This window comes from Callithrix jacchus, chromosome 19 (genome assembly GCF_049354715.1).
Source record: "Callithrix jacchus isolate 240 chromosome 19, calJac240_pri, whole genome shotgun sequence".
In the NCBI taxonomy this organism is placed as follows: Eukaryota; Metazoa; Chordata; class Mammalia; order Primates; family Cebidae; genus Callithrix; species Callithrix jacchus.
Window position 1 is genome coordinate 33,445,126 of NC_133520.1, and position 25,592 is coordinate 33,470,717.

The 25,592-nt window shown below is 50.5% G+C and overlaps 1 protein-coding gene across 2 annotated transcripts in view; it reads right to left on the reverse strand.

Annotated features, from left to right (window-relative positions):
* Positions 1-1,215: 1,215 nt before the first annotated feature.
* Positions 1,216-25,592, reverse strand: part of RAB7B (RAB7B, member RAS oncogene family) — a 34,956-nt gene continuing 10,579 nt past the window's right edge. The window contains exons 5-6 of one of the 2 annotated variants that reach the window (XM_035281283.3): positions 20,108-20,233; positions 1,216-3,007 (exon numbers count right to left, since the gene is read on the reverse strand). In XM_035281283.3, the coding sequence (XP_035137174.1) occupies positions 2,966-3,007; positions 20,108-20,233 (168 nt within the window). In that variant the 3' untranslated portion in view covers positions 1,216-2,965. Of the gene's footprint in view, positions 3,008-10,696; positions 12,794-20,107; positions 20,234-25,592 lie in introns of those variants that run through there. The other variant, XM_054248276.2, reaches the window with a different exon arrangement.

The following is a 25,592-nucleotide window of genomic DNA, read 5'->3' on the forward strand; positions in this document are numbered from 1 at the left end:
TTTCCTTTCTTTTGCTTCTTGTCAGCTTCCTGAGACACAGATCTGCCTCCTCTACAGGAGGGAGAAGAGGACTGGGTAGCAGCATGGTGCAGGGGGTGGGGAAGAGAAGACGGGCAGTGTAGACATCCGAGTGTAGACACCTGAGGTCTCTGCCTGGTCCCAGCAGTGCCACCTCCCTCCTCCACCATTCCACCCAGGATGCCTCAAGGATCCTGAGGTCTGGGAGGATCCTGAAGCCCACCCTGTGGGCTCTGATTTCCTCTCACAGATGTGTGGGAGTGGAGCACGGATGAGGCTGGTTTATCTGTCCGTTTCTCACAGGGCAGCCAAAGCCACCCAGAAAGCCTGACTCCCAGGCCACATTTTGGCAAAGACCGACCTGCATCTGGAAATCAAAGGCCTTGCTCCTGAGGACAAGACACTGTCTTAAGAAGCATCCTGGTCGGGCTCAGTGGCTCACGCCTGTAATCTCAGCACTTTGGGAGGCCAAGGCGGGTGGATCACGAGGTCAAGAGATTGAGACCATCCTGGTCAACATGGTGAAACCCCATCTCTACTAAAAATACAAAAAATTAGCTGGGCACGGTGGTGCGTGCCTGTAATCCCAGCTACTCAGGAGGCTGAGTCAGGAGAATTGCTTGAACCCAGGAGGTGGAGGTTGCGGTGAGCCGAGATCGCGCCATTGCACTCCAGCCTGGGTAACAAGAGCGAAACTCCGTCTCAAAAAAAAAGAAGCATCCTCTGAGCCTCTCAACAGACACCCTGCCCCAAGTGGTCATGAAGGGCCCCTCTTCTTCCAGCTTATGGGCCTTCTCTTTCCTTGGCGTGGGAAGAGAAGGGAGAAGAAATCTGATCCTTCTCATAGCAGAAGTCTATTTTCAGAGTCTATCTCTGAGAGATAGATAGAAGTCTATCTCTGAAAATCTATTTAGTGATTTCCATTTACAGTCAATTATGATAGTGTATGAGGTAAAGGAGGCTGGATTCCGCTGATAAGCTGAAGGGAAGCCCCTGTAAGAGTCATTTGCTGGCTGAATACCTTTCTCTGCTCCCAGCCTACTTCCACCTTCTCTGGCTGCTTCTTTTTCACTCTTCTCTTCTAGTCTCCTAAACAAGCTTTATGGAAAACATTGTTTTAATATTATTAGCAGACTCGAATGGTATTTCAGCAATTCATAATCGTTCTAAATTAGACCTCAGATGACATCACTGTACTACCTGGAAAGCTTTGGTGGCTGCCCCACGCCTGTCCAGGGGCCCGTCTGGTGTGGATGCACCTTCCCGTCACTGTGCCTCTTACCTCCGTCTCCCTTTCTTGGGACTCTCCAGGCACACAGGCTGCCTCCTGCTCGGAGAACTTTCCCAGCTCATTCACACCTCAGCCCTTCCTCCCGGGTCTACCAGCTCCTTGTCGCTGCTGCTCAGGGCTCAGCTCTGATGTCCCTTCCTCAGACAGGCCTTCCTCCACCTCCCAGCCTGGGTAAGCCCTCCCTGTGGGTCGGACCCATGCCCATCTTATTTACATGGTAGCTTGTTTGTTCTGTTTTTAGCACGGACAGATACCTCACTTGCTTTCTCCATCTCTGTGTCTCCAGTACCTGGCAAAGCACCAAGAGCATCGCAGGTGCTCAAGTCAGATTCGTTGACTGGACAAGTGTGGATGAGTAGGGGGTTGGTGACAGATGATGGATTTTGGAGCCAGTACTGATTGTGGTTTTGTCACTCACTGCTGAACAGCCATGGGCAGATTTCTCCGCCCTCTGAGCCTCCATGTCTCCCCTGGGACTAGGATGATAATAACTTCTACACTGAAGGTTAATTTCAGCATTGTAGCTAAGTGTCTGGTAGTATCTGGCACTAATAGGGGCTCGTTAAATTGTGATTATTAATATTAATAATGATTCCTTTGTTTCACACTTGCCCTGTACCAGGATCTGGTCCTGCCCTCAAAGATTCAGTTTATTAGATGACACAGAGACCTGCGTGGCCAAATACGAAACAAGGTTGACTGTAGCTTAGAGGCATGAACAAAGCGCCATAGGAACAAAGAGGCAAGAGCAATGAATGTGCAACCTCTTCACGGGAATAGTGTTTGACGGTGCAGGTACTATACACCTCTGTAGTTCGTTTGATTGCTCCCTAAAGCTTTAAAGGAGGCAGGGCAGGCCTCAGTATCTACACTGTATAATAGGAGAGCAGAGTTTCAAAGAGAAGACACCATGGGCCCAAGGTCACACTCTAGCCGCTCGCTCCGCTTCATCCATCTTTCACAGCATTGACTCCTCTGGACACTTTGTGTGGCTGCTGGAATGCAAGCTCCGCGACAGCCTGTTTTATTCACTGCTCCAAGCCCAGCCCCTAGAACTGGCACGTAGTAAGAACTCCGTAAGTGTATGTGGAATGAATGAATGAAGGACAGAAGAATTCGTGAGTGGCAGAGCTAGGCTTAAACTACTCAAGCAGGAGGGAGAAAAGCTAGTTAAGGAAACCAGTTTCTGGAGCCGGCTGTTTGGGTTTGGATCTCAGCTTTGCTGCATACTAGCTGTGCAACTTGGACAAGTTACTTAACTTCTCTGTGCCCCACTTTCCTCATCTGCCTAATGAGAATGATAATATAACACCTAGTGCACAAGATTATTGTGACAACTACCATGAATTAACATTCATAAAGTTCTCAGAACATGCCTGGCACATAATATGCCTCAACACTTATAAAAAAACAACACTAGATATTTTGACTCTAAATCCAGTATTCTTCCTTTGTACCAGGTTATAAAAAACTTTATAGTTTTAAAATCACCAATATATTCATGGTTTTATTTTATCTTTTCAGCATCCTTGTGAAGTAAGCAATAAATCATTCCTACTGCCATTTTACAGAGGAGAAAGCTGAATGAAGCTGGAAATGATGGGTCTGGCTCAAGGTCAAACAGAGGCTTTATTGTCTGACTTCCAATATACTTCTCTATCCATGATTCCGCAGGTAATTTCCTCCCCCGGATCTAGCCTGAAGGAAAACAAAGAAGCCAAAGGGGGAAAAAATCAGAGCCTAGCAGAGATTCTCAGAAGGCCTAAAAGAAGAATCCATTTAATTTCCTCTAATCATGGGCCGTCCTAAATATGACCAAAGTTGCTGAGAGACTTTAAGGTCAAGGAAAACTCCTACAGATTCAAGAGGGACCGACCCAAGCCTGTGAATGTCTGGAGAGATACCTCCAACTGATGGGCTCTCCTTCCAATGAGCAGCTGCCTTCATGAGGAGCAGCTGGTGGGCCCAGAACATGCCAGGTGCTGTGGGGGCAGGGAAGACACAGCGAGTTCCTCCTGAAGGGATCTTTTGTCCAGTTTGGAGGGTGGAGGCAGAATCTTTGTGGGGCTAAGCTTGTCTGCTACCTGCTTCTAGAGACTTTAAGTAGGTATAAAAATTGGATTTTAAATTTTATTTTAAGTGACCCCAATGTAAACAGATGATTTGAGTTCCAGAGGGCATTCAGAGGAGATGTGGAGGTAGAAAAAGAATTTTTGAATTCTTTCTTTTGCTCACTCATTCATTCATTCAGCTCTCGTTTATCGTGTCCTTAGCCTACAATGGGGAATCCCACTGTCCAATGCCTGAATTCACAAATAGATTCTAAAATATGTAGCTGAGTGCGGTGGCTCATGCCTGTAATCCCAGCACTTTGGGAGGCTGAGGTAGGCGGATCACCTGTGGTTGGGAGTTCAAGTTCAGCCTGACCAACATGGGAAAACCCTGTCTCTACCAAAAATACAAAATTAGCCGGGCGTGGTGGCACATGCCTGTAATCCCATCTACGCGGGAGGCTGAGGCAGGAGAATCACTTGAACCCGGGAGGCGGAGGTTTTGGGGGTGAGCAGAAATAGTACCATTGCATTCCAGCCTGGGCAACAAGAGCGAAACTCTGTCTCAAAAAAAAAAATGCATTGAGTATCTACCATGTGCCAGGCACATTTCATAAGTCAGTAGAGTGTTTCAAGGGAAGCATGACCAGCCTGGTGAGATGAGAGAGACTCAGAGGCTAAGTGACATGCCCAACGTCACTCGGCTATGAAAAGTCAGTATTCACACCTAGGCCTGCCTGACCCCATGGCTCAGGCTATGCGTTCGATCTTTACGCTGGAATATTTGAGTCATGGAAAGAATATGTGTTAACACACAATGAAGACAGAAGGTACGATAATAAAGTGACTGCCAGTGATCAAGGAATAAACCGTTTCCAACAAGGCCTGTCACGGTGTGTTCCTCACCCCTACTGCACCGGCATCTCCCCGCCACCCCCACTCCACGGTGACCACTCTCTCAATCCCAGATTCATCCTTCGCTTGCTATGTTTTTGGTTGTTTTAACCACGTGTTTCTGATAAACATGTGCGAAGACAGTGCTTCCATTTTGTTTGGTTTTGAACTTGATGTAAGTGTTTTGCGATGTCTTCCGCTGCTTGCTTTGCATCTTCCACAGGCTTCTGAGATTCGCCCAGTTGATTGTGGCTTCAGTGTATTCATTTCCACTGCTGTGAAATTCCATTGTCTGGATACACTGTACCACATTTTATGTCTCCAGTTTCCTGTAGAAGGACGTCTGGGTCACTTTCAGTTGTGGTTTTCTGTTTTGTTTTGCTATTACAAACAATGCTGCAAAGAGAATTCTTCATGATGTCTTCTGATGCACCTGACAGGGTTACGTAGATGCAGGGGTGACCCGCAGGCTGGAGGGCTTGTTTGTGGGGTATTTTTACTCAACACAGCTCCAAAGTAGTCGTACCATTTTCCTTGCAGCTTGTAAGCTGGAGGAGGGTCTTCTGAGGGGCCACTGTTGAGCTTAGGAAAGGGGGCTCCAAAGTATTGACTACCTAGCAAACCTTGAGATTAACTTTGAGAACAATCTACCCTAAGGATAGTTATTTATATGGTAATTCATGGAGCAGTGCACAGTTTATCTCCTTAGATATTCTTATTCCTTAGAGCCGAGCCTCTGAGGTTAGAAACACTTGCAGTTATCGACCAATGTCCTAGGAGAAAACTGGCTCCTCACTGACACAGCAGAACCAAGAACAATCGTGGCCACCTCACCCACCTGCAAGACTTGGCATCTTTGCAAGAGCACGTGAGCTTGTGGGATTTTTATTTTTTATTATCATTATTTTTTTAATGAGACGGTGCTTCACCATGTTGGTCAGGCTGGTCTTGAACTCACGACCTCAGGTAATCCGCCCACCTTGGTCTCCAAAATGCTTGGATTACAGGCGTGAGCACCATGCCCGGCCACTTGTGGGATTTTTAATGCGTGTCCTTCTCTTGCAGCAGAATCTAAATTTGTCAGCCTTGGATTCAAGGCCATGTGGTGGGGTCCAGCCCTCTCCCTGCTTGCTCGTCCTCTCCTCCTTGCCTTCTACTAATATTTATGTCCTTCCTTCCTTCCTTCACACTTTTGATTGGGTAATACACTCAAAGAGCTGGCAGTTCAACGTATAAAACTCTATGAGGAAAAGTCTTGCTCCCACAACTCACCCCCAATAGCCTACTCCCTCCTATTGAAGGTCATCACTTTTATTATATATCCTTCTAGGATAGGGTCGTTTTGTGTGTGTGTGTGTGTGTGTGATTTCTGACAGCATCTCACTCTGTTGCCCAGGCTGGAATGCAGCGGTGCAATCACGCGTCACTGCAGCTTGGAACTCCTGGGCTCAAGTCATCCTCTGGCTTCAACCTCCTGAGTAGCTGGGGCTACAGGTGTGCACCACCAGGCCTGGCTACTTTTTTATTTTTTGATCCGTTTTGTTTTTTGTAGATATGAGGTTTTGACATGTTGCTCAAGCTGGTCTCAAACTCTTGGGCTCAAGTGATCCACCGGCCTCGGCCTCCCAAAACGCCGGGATTATAGGCATGAGCCACGGTGCCTGGCCAAGTTTTTTAATGTACAGGCAAATATGAATATACAGTCTTATTCAAGTCTCCTATTATAGAAAAGATAGCACACTATACACATGAGTCTGCCATTGCTTTTTCTCATAAAGAGGTATCTTGGATGTCTAGTCCATACCATAATCAGAAACATTTCATTATCCTTTTTTATTTTTGGATACAGAATCTCGCTCTGTTGCCCCGGCTGAAATGCAGTAGCATGATCTCAGCTCACTGCAACCTCTGCCTCCCAGGTTCAAGTGATTCTCCTGCCTCAGCCTCCTGGGTAGCTGGGATTACAGGTGCCTGACACCACGCCTGGCTAATTTTTATATTTTATTTTTTTAATAGCTGTGTTAATATTCTGTATTCCACTAATATTTCTTACCTACCATGCACCAATCTCTTTGCTGGGTGCTGGTGTCAAAATGATGACTCAGAACAGGTCCTGCCTTCAAGGAGACTACAGCCTAAGAGCAAATGGACAAACAGTTATGATGACACATTGCAGGTGCTACTCATTCCAAAAACAGGAAGGGCCAACTGCTTGTCAAGTATTGCTCTGGGCAGAGGGGAGATAAGGGAAAATAAAACCCGTGAAAATCCCTGCCCCGCGGCACTTCTGTCCTAGCAGAGTTGATGCTCTGCCACTGTGATTGGGGGGGGGGTAGTGCGGGTACATGGCGGGGCCCCTAACCTGGTCTGGGTGTCAAAGAAAGCTACTTGGAGGAAGAGGATGGAGTGAGAGATAATGAGGGTGGTGTTGGCAGGAATTGGTTGGATTTGAGCGGGAGGGAGAGGAAACCTCAGTCCTCTCATCTAAACGGAGGCAAATGACCCCGCCTCGGGCTGCTCTGGGACTCTCTGATACAAGTAAGGCTCAGGGCAGTGGTGCTGTGCCACACGCCGAGACCCATCTCTGCATCTGCTCTCGTGTTACCCCCACCTCACGCTGAGTTATGGTGTCCATACTCCAGCAGGGACTCTGCCTTCCTGCCTTCTCAGCCCACTCTCCTTCCCGTCACACACACACACACACACACACACACACACACACACACCACATGCATACAACACATACCATACTGCACACCACACACACATTACACCATGCATACACACACAGCCCTCATACCACACACCACACACACATCACATCACACACCACACCACATGTACACACCACATACCACACCACACACCACACCAAGTATACACACCATACCATGCATACACACACCCCTCCCACCACACACCACATACACACATACTATGCCACACACACACCACACACCACATACACACATCACATACCACATTGCACACCACACACACGTACATACCACACCACATATCACACACCACAAATACACCCCTCACACCACACACCACATATACACACTACATCACACGCTATACCACACACAACACACAACACATACCACATTGCACACCACACACACACACGCATACATCACATACCATACCACAAACCACACACACACATCACACCACACCATGCGCACACACCCCTTACACTGCACACCACATACACACTACACTACACACACAACACAGACCACATGCACACACGACATGCCACACCACACACCACATACATATCACACCATGTATACACACATCCCCCACAGACCACACACACACACTATGCCACGCACACACTACACATGCACACACCACATACCATACCACACACCACACACACACCCCTGACACCACACACCACATACATACACACACTACACACACACCACACATGTATACACCACATACCACACTACACACACACCACAAACACACCCCTCACACTGCATATCACCCACACACACCCAACACACGTGCATACACCATATACCACACCCTATACCACACACACACATTACACCACAAATACCACACACCCCCAAACACCAAACACACCACACATGCACACAACACATACCACACAGGTGTGCACACATATACACACATACACACATTACATACACATATTACACCACACACAATACACATGCACACACCATATACCACACACATGCAGGCACATACACACCCCACACCACACACTACATACACACACACACTACACCACACATACCACACACACATTATACCACACACACACCGACACACCACACACACATTACACCACACATGTCATGCACACCACACACACCACATATTACACACATGCACGTCTACCACATCACATACATACATGTCACACTATACCACACATGCACACATACATACACACCACACATCAGACACATGCACTCCACATCCATATGCACATCACACTGCACATGCACATACATACACACTGCATACACACCCCATGCACATACGCAGTCACACCACACACTACACCACACACCACACATGCAAACACACATTGCACACCCACCCACCCACACACTCACATACAAACCCACCTACACCACACCATATACAAACACCACATACCACATACAACATACCATTCACACACAACACAGACATCATGTACATCACACATCATATACACACACCATGCACACCACACATACACACACCACACGTGCACACACACACTCCCACACCACACACACATCACACACAACACACCCCACATGACACACCACACACCACACTGCACACCACACCACATACACACACTATACCACACATACCACACACCCCGCAAGCCCCCAACACACCACACATGCACACAACACATAACACACCACACACCACACACACACATTACACCACATATACCACACACTTACAACACACCCACACCACACCACACATACACACAATATACCACACACATGTCCACACACGTGCACACATGTACACACACACCACATACCATATACACACGTATTACACCACACACAATGCAAATACATGCACGCACATTACATCACACACCACACACACACACCTGTACACACCACATACCATGCCACACACCACACACACATACCACACATACACACACACCCGACACCACACACCACACACTACACACACACTATACATGCACACACCACATACTACACACATGCACACACACCACACCACATACATACACATGTCACACTATATACAGCACACATGCACATACACACCATAAACCTTACACGTACACACCATGTACATACACACAGCACACCACACATGCACATACCTCCACACCACACACCACACACACATCACACCGCACACACCACACATACAGACACACACAGCACACCCACGTATACCCATCCACGCACACACTCATGCACAGACCCCATCCATACCACACCACATACAAACACACATCACACACACCACACACCACAAACACACAGCATACTATACAAACAGAACACACATATCACACACACCACACACCATACACACACCACACACACATCAAAGGCACACACATACTACGTACACACCACACCACACACACATACACACCCCACATACCACCCCCAGACATGTACACAACCTTGGTACAGGCCATTGCCCTCCGCAGGAGCTCAACTTCCTGCCTAGCCTGGCCAGTCCTCACTGCACCTTAGGGAGCCTCCAGGAGTGCGCACAGCCCACCGTCACACTAGGCCTGCCATGCACCTCTCAGTCAGTCTGGTGTCACTGCCCGTGTGGCTGTTCTGCGACCCCCCCACTGGACTGTGAGATCCCAGGACTCCCACACTGTGGGTGCTGCCTGGTGCTTGACCTTGCAGGGATCTGCTTGAGGCATTGGCTGTGGCTGGTGGACAGGGCAGGCCACCAAAGGCGCAGTGAGGGTTGGGGACCTTTGTTGAGTGGGAGCAAGTGGCAGGAACAGTCGGCATTTCCCCAAATCCCCATGGGAGGTTTGGCACCCACACTGGCCCAGCCTGGGTTTATCTGGTGATAAGATTTGGTTTTGTTTTTTCCCAAGCCCCAAGGGCGTGTGCCACCCAGAGCCCTGGCCTGGATTCCCTCTGCTATTCAGTGGCTACCTGGAGCTGTGCTTTGCAGTGGGGCTGTGCTGGCCACAGGGTGGTCTTATGCATCCTGGCCCTCTTCTTTACAGGGATGGTAACGAAGGGCCCCAGAAGTGCTACCTGTACACCCCCATCCAGGGTCCAATGGGTACCACTTGTCCCTGCCTGAAGTCACAGCCCCCAGATGCTGCCTCCCTCTGCCAATCCCTGCACCTGCTGGGGTGGCACTGAGGGCCAGTCCCAGACTGAGGAGCAGTGTGGGAGGAGGGTGGGGGTGGTGTACAGGGAGGGCCTCTATGTGGCCCTGATGATTGACTCTGTTCCCTTTGCCTTGGGGATCGGCCAAGGTGTCCCCTAGTTGTGACAGAATGGATACTATGGGTTCTCAGTGTCTGCAATCCCCACCGTGCATTTGGAACATTCCGTCCTGGTTCCTGACTCTGAAGAAGGTGAAAAATGTGTGGTTTGGGCCTCGCACTGGATCTCAGCATGGCTCTGGCTCTTGCAGACTCAGAATCTTTTCCATTCTAGCTGCAGAGTGTCTAAACTCATTGTTTGCTAAGGACTGATTTCATAAATGAGTGACCTGCCCTCAGAGGGGCCCATCCTTGACAGAAGGCTCTGTTGCTGCTGTCTGGAAACTCTTAAGAACGTCTGAACAGCGTTTCCACTTTGCGCTGGGCCCTGTAAACTATGTAGCCAGTCCCAGTTCACTTTTAGTTGTCTGCATCTTTTTCATGCAGATTTTTAAATATATAAAATCTAAGTAGCACAAAAAAGCTTTGTGCACCTTTAGAAATGCTCCACGTGTCACTGCAGTGCACAGGCTGCGGCAAACACACCGCACGTGACAATCCACACTCTGCCTGACTCCCAGGACAGCCCATGTGATGTGCAAAGTGCCATTCCCATGGGGCGCATCATTTGTCCCCAGGATCTTGAAGGACACAGATAGAGCTGTGCTTTGGCCGCCCGCGCCCCGCCCCCTGTTCCCGAGCTGGCTCCATGCTGGTGTCCAGAATGAGCCAGTTCACACTCCAGAGCCAGGCGGGGGGAGAATTGGCTCCCAAATCCAGTTGTGGGTCTCCCCCTGACCCCTAGGTGTATCTTCCAAGTCACATGACAGTCACAGGCAAACACCCCCAGCTCTGCTTGGAACTCAGGGAAGGATACTTCTGGGTAGACAGAAAGATTCTGTGGTGGGCATGGACTTGGCCATTGAAGACCCGAGAGGACATCTTGTCCACCCTCTCCAGGATGGGCCCTGTCTGTGCTCCCTGAAGCCAGAAGAAAAAGATTACAGCCTTAAAATCCGCAGGGATGGAGACTTCATGAGCTCCTTTGCACCTCGTTTCAGCATTTCTTGCCTGAGTCACGTATGTGGAAATCTTTGCTCATTTCTTACTAGGCTTCAGGAATTGGAATTCTTTGTCTCACAAATCCCAAAGAGCTGAACATGCCCCAAGCCCGTGAACAAGCTTTGAGCATCCGAAGGACAAAAACACAGCTGGCAAGTGTTCATGAGGCTCCAGGCTGCTCAGCCGGGACAAAAAGGAGCACTGCTGCCTTCTGGTGGTCAGACTGCAGAGCATCAAGGAGCCGCCCAAGGGAGCTAGGTGCCCCCCTTTGCTTTGTCTCTGGGACAGCAGCTTTGTCTTAGGTCAACGGAAGTCCTTTCACTGTTCCTGGAAAATGGCAAGTTTGTTCTTGCCTCAGGGCCTTAGACCTTGACGCTCCCTCTCCCTGGAATGTTCTTTCTCCAGCTCTCAGGTGGCAGCTGCCTTCTCATGATCTAGCCCTCCGACCAAATGCCACCTCCTCAGGGAAGCCCTCCTGGACCACTTTGTCTAAAATAGCAACTCATCCCAGCCTCTGTCACTCCATGCCATTACCCTGTTTCCCTTCATTCTTAGCACTTACCTGCTATTTGGAAATATCTGTCTAGAGTCTGTGTCCATTTCCTCTCTCCCTCACCAGATGTCGGCTCCAGGAGAGCAGGGTCCCTGTCTGTTTTGGTCGTCACTGGACCTCAGTGGATTGTACATAGTAGATATGCAGCAATTCTTGTGGAAGTAATAAATACATATTGACAACAGCAACTAGATTTAAACACAGCTTCTGGTCCTCAAAATCACCCTGTGATGCAGGGAAGGCACATAGCACCCCCACAGGACAGATGAACACATGGAGACTCAGAGGATTATGTGAGTTGCCTGAGCACCCAGCAAGGAGGAATGAGCCAGGGTCCCTCGTGGTTTCTCCCGTGCTCCATCAGTCCTCTACCTTGGAGGGAGGAGAGGGGATCTCAGGCACGTGAGCTCCTTCGAGGAGCTGAGACCAGCCATTTACTCCTTAGCCTGCTGGTGGAGGGAGGCTGAGCTGTGCCGCCGTCCAAAGCTCTGCTGGCAGTGGACGGGGTGTGAGGTGGGAGGGGGAGAGGAAGGTCTGTCCATAGGAGGTAACCAGACCAGTCAGCGGCCGGTCCGTCGCGGAGCTGTGCGTTCTGGAGCGGGAGTGCGTACTGGGAGGACGGGCAGCGGGAAAGCTGGAGCTCCTGGGTTTGGCTGTGACATACTGAGCTTCATCCAGATGCTCTCACTGTCCTCAGCCTGAGGCAGGGGCTGCCCTCTGACTCTGGGCCCAGCACCGGGGTCAAGGGCTCTGCTCCGGAGCCTGGGTCCCCTGCGCTGTGCTTGGGCAGGCAGTGGGGCTGGAGGGGGATGGTCATCTGTCCTGAACCCTGGGGTGACCAGGCCCGGGGCGGGCTCTGTTTCTGGGCACCCAGAGCAGGCGTCCGGAGATCAGCAGCATCTGCTCCGTGATGGGCCTGGTGAAAGCTTGATGGATTCTGTGAGGTGATTCTCTAAAATGCTCTGGTACTGGGGAAGGAAAGAGAGGCCAGCATTCATGTCCTGAGATGCAGAGAGCACCACCCGCCCTTCATCTCTTAATGGCCCTCAGAGCCCAGGCGCTGGTTTCCTTCCCATTGTACTTCTGGGAAACTGAGGCCCGGATGGGGAAGCCACTTGTGTACCCCAGCCTCCTTCTTCCCTGTGTCTCCCCTCCAGCCTCTTCCCAGGAGCCCAGAGCAGGTCAGTGTCTGATTAGTAGCCCAGGTCTCCTGTAACTTTCCATTCTGCAGAGGGGACAGCTGAGGTGTCATTTGGGCTCAGGCAGAGAGGTGGAGGCCACTCCTCATTTCTCCTGGAGACCTCTTCCCGCAAGTATCCCAGTACCCCCCAACCTTCTCCCCATCCTGTTCACCTCCCAGCCTCCCCTACTCGTGCATGGAAAAGCCAGTGGATCCCTCCGTCCTGGCCGTGCCCAGAGAGCCCTCCCTACAGTGGACTCATGTTTCTCCTGGGCCCCTTTGCTTCTCCAGCCTCTCTTGTCCCAGCAAGGGTCCAGAGGAAGCCCCTTCTCAGTCTGCCAAGTCTCTGCCCTCCCAGCTGGCTCCACTTGTCACCAAGAGCCTTCCCCCACCAGTTCAGGGGTTGCGATGGTTGGCAGGGAGGGGGCCTATCTTTAAGCAGATGGGTTCCTCAGGCTGAAAGGTTTCTTCTCAAGGGATCCTAACTCTTCACACTGCTCTGGCCTCCGCTAGTCTCTGAGCTCAATTGCATTCATGTTCCTCAATACTGTTGGCCTCACAGTGAGTGACGAATATTCACTCTATTTGTAAGGGGTTTGTGTTACATTGGTGTGGACCTGAGCAGGAGTGGAGCCTCCTGGGTGTCATGTAAAACTGTCCCTGGCAGTCCATCTCAAGCGTCCTTCTTGGGGACAACTTCCAGGGACAGGGGTGCTGCCTCCTCCTCTCTGATTTTATCTCCCCTGCAGCTCCCAGGCTCAGGCCAGACACCCAGCTGGTGAATATCCCCAAACCCTTAGTGCTCATGACCTGGAGCTCAGGAGGTGGTGCCCAGCCCGGCCTCCTGCACCCGATGATGGTGGTCCCCCAAATACATGAGAAGATCCCCCTACACCCATCACTCACTACCACCTCCAGTCTGAGCAGTAATTTACCCCATGGCACAGAGCTTGTGGTGCTGAACTTGGGGTCCAGTCCTTCCTCACAGAGTTGGTTTCTTGGAGATCCCCCATCTCTCACCCCCACCCTGGTAGGATCTTGGGACCAGCAGAGGCAGCACCGTCCGGGGTAGGTGTGAGAAACGTCCTCATTTGTTGCCTGGGCAAAACTTGAGGTTTTCATGGCCGTGTTGCCCTAATAACATCCGCACCCTCCCCAGGTCCAAGTCACCGCTGAGCTCTTTCCATTCATGACACCATTTTCACTCGATAATGTGGCAGCATTTTGTTCCTCAGATCTCCTGAAAAACCTCCAGGCCATAATTAGGTTTCCATGTCATTCTGATCTCCAGGCCCCAGGCCTCCTGACAACTTGTGCATCTAACCCTACAAGTAATGTAGGGTTGCAGCATTTCAGTGGGGGTGCAACTGTGGGAGTCTGTCCCTGTCCCCCCAGTCTGGCCACCTTGGTGACCTTGCCCTCCCCTTCCCTTCCCCTTCCCTCCCCTTCCTTTTCCCTCCCCTTTCTCTCCCCTTCCCCTCTCCTTCTGCTTCCCCTCCCCTTCCCCTTCCCCGCTTCCCTTCTTCCCCTTCCCCTTCCCTTACCCTTTCCTCCTTTCTTTCACAAGGTCTCACTCCTGTGGCCCAGGCTGGATGCAGTGGCACAATCACTGCTCACCATGGCCTGACTTCCCCAGGCTCAGGTGATCCTCCCATCTCAGCCTCCCAAAGTGGTTGGGAATATACGCATGTGCCACCACGCCCGGCTAGTTTTTATATTTTTAGTAGAGATGGGGTCTCAACATGTTGCCCAGGCTAGTCTCGAACTCATGGGCCCAAACAATCCATCTGCCCCCAGCAGATATCATCCCAAAATGCTGGGATTACAGGTGTGAACCACCATGCCCAGCCAGCATTGCTAACTTTCTAAGAGTAAAACCTCACCATCCCATATCTCTGAAAGCTGCTGGGTATCTCTTCTTCAATATTCCGGGCATCTTTAGTCATATTTTGGAATAATGAAACACCCTAACCCTTGAGTGTATCCAAATTGGTTACTAAAGTAACCTACCTACCTTCTCTCCTTTCAGAATGTTAACTGAGCACCCCCTCAACAGGTGCCTCACACGTTGCTCTTTTGGCTACAAGGCTCACTTGCAGAACTCAGACGTTTCCACCTGGTGTCTCAAGGAACTTGAATGCAGTGTGCTCACGTGGACTTCATTTCCCCGTTCTCGCCTGAAGCCCCTGCTTTCTCCTTTGTTCCCCGTCTTGTGTGGCTCATGGAATCCCTAACTAATCCGTTGTCCCTTCATTTTCCAAGCTAGAAACCTGGCCACCAACCGAAACTGCTCCTGCTCCTTTCTCCCTGCATTTGATCATCATCAACCCCTGATGTTTCGACCTCTAAAGTCTCTTTCATCCACCCCCATCTTGCCAGCTCTATCCTCTCACAGCTGGGCCACTGCGGTAGCCTCTTCATCACCACCCACGGTGCCCATCCTCTCAGCAGCACGACGCTCCCCTGCTTAAAACCCTATTACGCAGCTCCATCTGAAAACTCATGCAGTGCCCTCTCTGCACTACAGTAGTACACACACACACACGCACACACACACGCACACACACACGCACACACACGCGCACGCGCGCACACACACACGCACGCGCACACACACACGCACACACGCACGCGCACACGCACACACACACACGCGCACGCACACGCACGCACACGCACGCACACGCACGCACACACACACACGCACGCACACACACACACACACACGCACACATTTTTGAGACGGTGTTTCACTCTTGTTGCCTGGGCTGGAATGCAACGGCACAACCTCAGTTCACTGCAACCTCCACTTCCTGGGTTCAGGCAATTCTCCTCTCTCAGCCTCCCAAGTAGCTGGGTTTACAAGCATGTGCCACCATGTCCAGCTAATTTTGTATTTTTAGTAGAGATGGGGTTTCTTCATGTTGGTCAGGCTGGTCTTGAACTCCCAACCTCAAGTGATCCGCCCACCTTTGCCTCCCAAAGTGCTGGGATTACAGGTGTGAGCCACCACACCCGGCCTACAGTAATATTTTATTTAACCCTCACAATAACCTCATGGGGAATATATTATTTGTACTTTAGAGCTAGAGAAGTGGTGACTCAGGGAGGCTGCATGACTTGCTCAGGGACACACAGTGAGAGGCAGAGCTGGGTACAAGGCCAGACCCTCCGACTTTAGAGCCCCAGCTCTCTCCACCCGAGTCGGGGCGCTCTCCTTGTTATAGAAGCACCTCCCTCATCTTCCTCTCAAATGCCCTGGGCTGGAGCAAATGAGCCCACAGTCTCCCTGAAAAGGAAGGGAAATTCCTCATAGGAAACGCCTTTGAAAACTTTTCTTTGACCTCAAAATATACATTTGTAAACTTGTTTCATCTTAAGAATTGAAGTGAATTTTATGTTCTATGCCCTAGTTAAATGTGTTTGTTTTTATGTGAAAATGTTTCTCCTCCAAATTTCTTTTTTTTTTTTTTTGAGACAGAGTTTCGCTCTTGTTACCCAGGCTGGAGTGCAATGGTGAGATCTCGGCTCACTGCAACCTCCACCTCCTGGATTCAGGCAATTCTCCTGCCTCAGCCTCCTGAGTAGCTGGGATTACAGGCACGCGCCACCATGCCCAGCTAATTTTTTGTATTTTTAGTAGAGACGGGGTTTCACCATGTTGACCAGGATGGTCTCGATATCTTAACCTCATGATCCACCCGCCTCGGCCTCCCAAAGTGCTGGGATTACAGGCGTGAGCCACCGCGCCCGGCCATCTCCAAATTTCTAAGTAACAAAGACACTGCAGAAAGTCGTGCCCTGTTGGGTTTCAAGGTCCTGGGTGTGAGCTCCTGAGTGCCCCGGGTGGCCTGGCAGTGCCATCTGGGAGGCATGGGCCTGTGGTATGATGTCAGAACTCCTGATCCGGGTTCACGAGGCCTCCGTGGCCTCACTGGCTTCATCACTGTGTCCCGTGCCCCGACATTCCTCCATGCAGGTTCCTTCTTCTTGCCAACAAGATCTACAGTAGGGCCGGGCGTGGTGGCTCACCCCTGTAATCCCAGCACTTTGGGAGGCTGAGGCAGGTGGATCACGAGGTCAAGAGATCGAGATCATCCTGGCCAACACGGTGAAACCCCGTCTCTGCTAAAAAATACAAAAATTAGCTGGGTGTGTGGTCTCAGCTACTCGGGAGGCTGAGGCAGAAGAATGGCTTGAACCCAGGAGGTGGAGGTTGCAGTGAGCCGATATTGCACCACTGCACTGCAGCCTGGCGACAGAGCAACACTTCATCTCAAAAAAAATAAAAAAGAAGACCTACAGTAGATTTCCCCTGTAAGCTCCATGCCTGGGTCTCTGGCCTCGGCCCTCTGTGTGCCCTTCTTTCCCGCCTGCTTACACCCAGGACGGCCTGCTGTCTCTACCTGCAAACTGTGAATTGTCTTCAAAACTTTCTGGCATGCCAGTTCTCCAGTTCTCCAAGCAGGCATCCTCACTCACTCTAGCCACCAGCTGCCTGGGAGTCACCTTGTCACCTGAATCACACCCCCAACAGAACTCCTCTGAGTCTGGGACAGTCATTTGTGGATGTCTTACTCTACAGACCTCAGGGGCACTGCTGGCTGTATCTCCAGCTCTAGTCTGACAACTCAATGGATGTTGAAGGACTCAAATTATTTTCTTTTTTCTTTTTTTGAGATCGAGTTTTGCTCTTGTTGCCCAGGCTGGAGTGCAATGGTGCTATCTCGGCTCACCGCAACCTCCGCCTCCCAAGTTCAGGCGATTCTCCCGCCTCAGCCTCCCTAGTAGCTGGAACTACGGGCACGTGCCACCATGCCAGGCAAATTTTGTATTTTTAGTTGAGATGGGGTTTCTCCATGTTGGTCAGGCTGTTCTGTTCTCGAGTTCCTGACCTCAGCTGATCTGCCTGCCTTGGCCTCCCAAAGTGCTGGGATTACAAGCGTGAGCCACCATGCCCGGCCATTGTTTTCATTTTATAGAGAGAAAATGGAGACTCAGAATAGTCATATGTCTTGCCAAGGGGGCCTCTTGAAAGAACCAGCACCGGATTCAAATCCAGGCCAGTCTGGCTGCAGATGCCACACCTGCGACTTCCAGACTTCTGCTCAGGGCGCACGCCCCAGAAACATGGGGGACTGACATGGGATTGTACCCATTTATTCTTTTGCCAAGAAAAAGAGTGTTAGAAAAAAACAAGCAGACAAGCCACTGTCTACTAACAGCACCACGTCATAACAGTGACACACTCGGAAGGACCTAATTTAACCGCAGTACGGTAGGAAGGACATCATTTGAAGAATAGAGGACACTCCTTCCCAAATGGGACAGGTGGTAACAACCAGGCACAGACGCGGGCTGTGGGCTGACGGACGCTTCCTGGTGACCAAGCATGTGGCAGTCACCACACTGTGCTTGTGGAGGGTTGCTGATAAATGTCACCACCAAGGTCACACAGCATTCCTCAGCACTCCGGGAGGATGGCAAGAGCAGGTATGCCTAAGCTTCGGGAGGATGGCAAGAGCAGGCATGCCTAAGCTTCGGGAGGATGGCAAGAGCAGGCATGCCTAAGCTTCGGGAGCTGACTGCACCGCCCGTGAGATAAAGCCACACTTCTCGACCAAGCACTAAGAGATGGATGCCTCGCTGCTTTCCCTTTCCCGGGACGAAGAGGGCTGGAGGGGAAGCAGAACAGCCCGAAGGAGTGGGGGTTGGGGACACGACACCCTAAGATCAGGGCTCTGAGGCCTGAGGATGCCTAGCTGGGCTCTTCTCCCTGGACAGCCGCTAGAGGTCGCTGCTGCCCCTCTCTGTCTGGGACAACCCCTCGCTGGGGCCTGGAGCGCTTCTCTCCAGAGCAGCTCAGAGAGCATCCCATGAGGGCGGCAGGTGCCCCCACCTAGGGAAAGCCTCCAGACTCCCACTCTCATTTGCCCATTTTCTCAATTCAGAACCATTGCTGCGATGACCCTCTCCCCTCTCCTAAGAAGCCCACCTTGATTAGATGTGGCAGAATGATGACACAAGCTGAGCCCCTCCCCGTGCCAACCCCGGGGCTTCCAAACTCCACCTCAGACTGACGTTAAAACCATGCCACCGCTTCCAGGCAGGCTTTCATGATCTTCCCCACTTCCTTCCTCCTTCCCTCTCCCTCCTCCCTCCTCCCTCCCCTGCCCTGCAGCATGAGCTGTCCTGAGCCCCTCCTCTAGGCCCACCACCAAGTCCTGCCCCACCACACTACACAGTATTGCAATCTCTTAGGAGCCTATCTGCCTTCCTCTTGAGACAGAGGGTCCCAAGGTCTGTATGGTGCCTGCCTCACACTCAACACATTCTTGCCAAACCTTTGTACCAAGGGGTCTGCGTCTATTTATCTTTTTATCTTTTTTTTTTTTTTTTTGAGAAGGAGTCTCGCTCTGTTGCCCAGGCTGGAGGGCAATGATGTGCTCTTGGCTCACTGCAACCTCTGCCTCCTGGGTTCAAGCGATTCTCCTGCCTCAACCTCCCAAGTAGCTGGGATTACAGGCACCCACCTCTGTGCCCAGCTAATTTTTTTGTGTGTTTTAGTAGAGACGGTGTTTCACCATGTTGCCCAGTCTGGTCTCAAACTCCTGAGCTCAGGCAATCCACCTGTCTCAGCCTTTCAAAGTGCTAGGATTACAGGCGTGAGCCACAGCACCCGGCCCTATTTATGTTTTTAATTGGAAGATGTCAGCAACTCCTGCAGGTTTGATATTTCACTTGGGTGAATACCTGGCACCTCCTGCCAATGAAGATTGGACTAGATCATCACTTCTCAAGCCCTTCCTCAGTTAGGGTTCTAACTCCAGGGCAGAGATACAGCACCGGAGTTTTTAGATACTCCACACGGGATTTGGAGAGTTAGCTGGATTGACAGACCACCGATGGCATGCTCTAAGGTCGCTTTCTACTTCCGACATTCTCTGGTTCTAGGACTGGAGTGCTGTTGAACCCATTGCATAACTAATTAACTAAGATGGCGAGCAATCCCCTTCCACCCGCATTCCTGCCCGTACCAAGATGTTGTGCTCTGCGAGCTCCCGAGACCCTCCCCGGGCCAGGGGCCACCACAGCCACTCACCCTCGTCAGAGCCCGACTCGCCAGCATCTCAAAGGCTTGCACCACGTTGATGCCATTCTTGGCACTGACTTCAAAGTAAGGAATATCTTTCTCTCTGCACCAGCCTTGCGCTACTTCCTGGGGTACCTGAATGCGGGGAAGAAATAACCATGGTTCCTGTATTATCATCATCACCATCGCCACCATCACCACATTACATCATTGCCATTGTCACATCCCCACCGTCCCCACCATGCCCCCCACCACTCCCATAATTGAGAACCTTCCAAGTGTCTATACCTTTAAATATCAATGTAGGAGGTGGGAATTGTTAGCTCCATTTCACAGATGAAAAAATGGAGGCCTGGAGAAAACACGTCTTGCTCAGAGCATATGAGGCTGAGCAGGATTTGAACACAGGCCTGGCGGGATTGGAGCCCACTGCACGTTGCTGCCTTCCTAAGGCCTCAACTGAGCGTCTTCCGCCATTGCCTCCTTTGTCAGTCCCTTCAAAGGGGGCTGCACATGAGAGATGCCAGCTGGCAAGGGCAGGAAGGGAGGACTTTCTCCTCCAGGCCAGCGAGGTGGGCTCACACTCAGGAGGCCTGTTGCTGGGCAGAGACTCGGGTCTCAGCTGACCCTGCTTCCCCAGGGTAGGGTCCCAGGAACAAGTAATAAGCTCCTACTATGGGCCAGGCCCCGTGTTAGTGACTTTATCACATACGAACTCATCTCATCCTTTCCGAAACCCTGTGAGATGGGCGTTACCAGTTCTGCTTTATAGACAAAACACTGAGGCTCAGAGAGGTTCAGCAACTTGCCCCAGATCACGCAGCTGAGAGAAGGCAGAGCTTGTATGCAGCCCCAGCTCAGCGCTCCCCTGGCATCTGAGCTGCCCTCTACAGGGCACTGCATAAGAACGGTGCCTCACCTTTTCTGCCTCCCTCTGGGAGCTCAGGATCAGGAGCTCAGCTCTTGGCCTGGCACACATGAGCCACTAGGCAGAGACTGAATGACTCCCTCTCCGCCCACGTGAAATGGCTGTTCGATCTGTACTGTTGGCTTGGAGATGCTCTGGAAGCCCGTTGGGTTACTTCCAAAGACAATTGATCACCACCGAGTTTGATGTCTAATGATTTTGGGTAGGGGGAATGACCACATTTGCTGAGCCTGGTACTTTATAATCATGATTTCAGTTTACCTGGGGGAGCCAAGGTCTTCCTCATGGAGAAAGAACCCTTCCACCCCTCCCCTGGAGCACAGCGCAGGCAGAGGCAGATCAAACACCGCCCCTGTTGAAACTGTCTGTGGCTCCTGCAGGTTCTGGGAATGTCTGTCTCCTGGGATAAAAAGTTCCAGCTGATCTCAGCTGACCCTTTCCTCTGACTTATCACGACCAGATCCACCCAAGCCAAGCGCCTGGCCACCGCAGACTTTGGATCTCATTTCTCCCTGCTCTCCGTTTGGTTTGGAATGATTGCGTACAGACTCCGAAATACCATTGTGATTAGGCTGCAAGTCAACGTTCTTTTTATATTCCCGTCCTCCCCACCCCAACCTCAGAAAGCTGGCCTGGGAAGAAAGCTGCCCAGACAGTGTTTTCCACTTTTCTCCTCCAATCCCAGAGGCAGTTTCACGATTTTTAAAATCGTCTCATCTTTTATTTATAAAATGAAAGTTATTTATAATTTAGGCTCTGACTGAAAATAAGCTCAGGGTGTGGCACTTGGAGACACGGGAAGTATGACAATTCTGAATGTATTACTTGCCTTCACGTTGCTTTTGGTCAACAATATACTATTGACCTTTCACTTTTCTGGTGACAATTTCACTTGCTCATTGGAGGCCAAACATTTGATAAAATTTGTCCAGTTGGTGTCATTTTATTTATGGCACTTTTCCATCTCATATGCATTTGAGATAATTGATTATACAAGTGTTAAAATTAGCATGTCAAATACTAATTACTAAACCGTTAAACCATCACTAAAAATAACAAAGGACATTTTTAGAAAACATGATCTTAATTTTACGGAATCGCTGGTAAATCAGAAACTACCCACCTGAGCACAGAGCAAATAATTCATGCCCCAGTGAGTAAATTCCGGGTAGCACAGACACCAGCAAAGCTATTCTTTCTAATAAACTATTTTTTTTCACTATTATCTTCTGTAGAAGAAGCAGGGATTTTTTTTTAAAAAAAAAACTAAATCAGTTATTTCTTTAAAATTATTCTGGCTACATATGCCTGTTTATATTGCGATGAAATATACCTCACAAAATTTACCATTTTTAAATTAAACACTCTTTTTTTGAATTTTTTTGTTTGTTTTGGTCTTGGAGATGGGGGCCTCCCTACACTGCCTAGGTTGGTCTTGAACTCCTGACCTCAAGTGATTCTCTCATCTCAGCCTCCCACAGTGCTGGGTTACAGATCACGGGCATTTGGTACATTAATTCGTGGTCACGTTGTACATTCCCCAATATCCATCTTCAGCACTTCCTCATCTTCCTAAACTAGCAATATATATGTATTATAAATATATGTGTGTGTATATATATATATATGTCTATGTGTGTATTTATGTGTGTGTGTGTGTGTGTATATATATATACATATATATATATATATACATATATATATATATATATATATATATATATATATATATATATATATAATTTTTTTTTGAGACAGTTTCTTGCTCTGTCTACCAGGCTGGAGTGCAGTGGTGTAATCTTGGCTCATTGCAGCCTCTCTCTCCCACGTTCAAGGAATCCTCCCACTTCAGCCTTCTGAGTAGCTCAGACTACAGGTGTGCCACCACATATGGCTAATTTAAAATATACATATATGTATTTTTTGGTAGAGATGGGTTCTTGATATGTTGCCCAGGATGGTCTCAAACTTCTGGGCTCAAGTTATCCCCCATGTTTGATCTCCCAAAGTGTTGGGATTACAGGCATGAGCCACTGGGCCAGGCTGCAGTGTATTTTTAAATACTCATTTTCTTCTTAATGAGTAAGTAGGAGAAGCTGCTGTATTTTCCCAGCTGTCCCTTGGAGATAATAAGGAGGATCCCTTCCTGGCTCCATTATTTCCATTATGGAAATCTATCCTTCCTGTTATTACTCAGTCTCAGGAAGTCTGACCTCCACCCCACAGAGGAGAAAACTGCTCCGGGCCATATGGACCAGGTGGGTGGGTGTGAGCCTGGGTCTGTGGGATGGGCTTGAGGAGAAAGAGCCCCATGAGAGCATGTGTCTTGGGTCCCCTTCTCTATATCCACACCCAGCCAGGGACAGGTAGAGCCCTTGCCAGGTCTGTGCAGAATAAGGACATTTGAGGCCCGGCACCCCCAGTCTCCCCTCTTGGGGCTTTATAATTCCAGGTCTCAGAATTAAAGTCCTTCTGCTCTCTCCCACCACCTCCTCCTCTCCACTAACAACTCCTATTTCACTGTCGCTCAGTGACTCCTCCCCTCCCCGTCCTACTCCAACTCCCTACAAACCCCTTTCCTGGGCCTGCCTTGTTGAGAGACAGGTTCCCCTCTTCTCCACCCTCTCCTCCCTCCTCTCCTCCATCCTCCCCTCCATCCTATCCTCCCTCCTCTTCTCCCTCCTCTCCTCCTCTCTCTTCTATTCTCTACTCCCTCCTCTCCTCCCCTCTCCTCCATCCTATCCTCTCCTCTCCTCCATACTCTGCTCCGGCCTCTCCTCCATCCTCTCCTCTATTCTCTCCTCCCCTCTCCTCCTTCCTCTCCTCCCTCCTCTCCTCCATCCTCTCCTCCCTCCTCTCCTCCATCCTCCCCTCCATCCTATCCTCCCTCCTCTTCTCCCTCCTCTCCTCCTCTCTCTTCTATTCTCTACTCCATCCTCTCCTTCCCTCTCCTCCATCCTCTCCTTCCTCCTCTCCTCCATACTCTGCTCCATCCTCTCCTCCCTCCTCTCCTCCATACTCTGCTCCATCCTCTCCTCCCTCCTCTCCTCCATACTCTGCTCCATCCTCTCCTCCCTCCTCTCCTCCATACTCTGCTCCATTCTCTCCTCCATCCTCTCCTCCATCTTCTCCTCCATCCTCTCCGGGACCTCCCTGTCTGGCTGAACCCTGGCTTTTCTTAGGGCCATGCTTCCCCAGTGCCCCCTCTTGCCCTCCCCACTGGGGCTATTTGCAGACTCGACTCACCACACATCCCAGAGAGGGGATTGACTTGCCTGGTGCCTCACTGCCTCTTTCAAACCTTTGTTCTTTCTCTCTCTGAACACCAGAGCTCACCCACCCTGAGGCTTGGATTGGACCCCTCTTCCCCTGTGAGTCACCACCCGCCCTTCTCATCTTGCCAGGCGCCTCTCACTCACTTAGCACTTGCCATCTGGTGAGGCTTTCTCACCCCTCAACACGCAGCCACCACCTCTCATGGTAGCCTCAGAAACCCTTTGCTGCCCACAATCTCTCCACGTCAGCCTCTGTAAAATATGACACTTGGCCTCCTGTGCCCCGATCTCCTTTCCCTCAACCCCCTCAGGCCCTCCCTCCTGCTGCCCTGCTCCCCAGCCTCTGCCACCCCAGCCCTGGCCCCTTAGCCTTCCCCAGTCCCTCTTCCTTCCTTCATGGTTTCTCGGTGTCCTCACAGCTCTGTCCCTCAGCTGCTGTTGGTTGGAAAAGACTTAGTCCAGGTTCCTTGCTCCTGGTTTGTACCCCCACACAGACCCCACCTCACACTCATGGTCTCCTTCAGTGGAGTCCTTGGTGTCACCCATCAGCTCTTGTCCTTGTCCCCAGGTAGCTCCTCCCCAGAATAACCGGCAAAGCTTCCTCATGGTTTGTAAGCCTCGTATTGGTTTCCTCCCTCTCAATAAAAGATGCACCTCTTATTTCACGGATTCTGCCTTGAGCTCCCCCAGCTTCCCTCCCCACACCCTACAGCATGAAACAAGATGGAAGTTAAAAGGAAAGTTTTGGCAGAGGTACAATAAGACAGGTATAAAGCAGGTGGAGACAGTCCCCCTTGGGTACACATTCCCAAAGTCTCATGGTGAAGACTCTCTTGGATGACTCTAAATTCCACAGCATGGATATAAAAGCTTAATAATGAGGATTAGGAGGGATTTACCTGGAGAGAGTTGTGCTGTGGGTACAACAACCCCTGCCTCTCCCAAGAAAAGGAGCAGGAAGGCCTCACCTCTAACTGAAAGATGGCGTTGAGGACTCACTATCATATGACCCCTGGAGTTTGGTTGGCACGGTGGATAGGTGTCTGACACACACCTGAGGTATCTGAGGCAAGAGACAATGGGGCAGAGGGGAAGAGGCTGCACTGGGCACCAGCTATCCTTACCCCTAAGTGGAGCCAGAATGCATGAGTGTGCCTTGTGAAGGAAAGGTGGATTCAACAGAGAGAGAGCCAGGCTGGGACAGGCTAAATCCCACCTAGAAGACTGCTTGGAGGAAAAGGTGATCTCCATGGGGGTGGGGATGCCAAAAGTTAGGGGTTGAGGAGAGGAA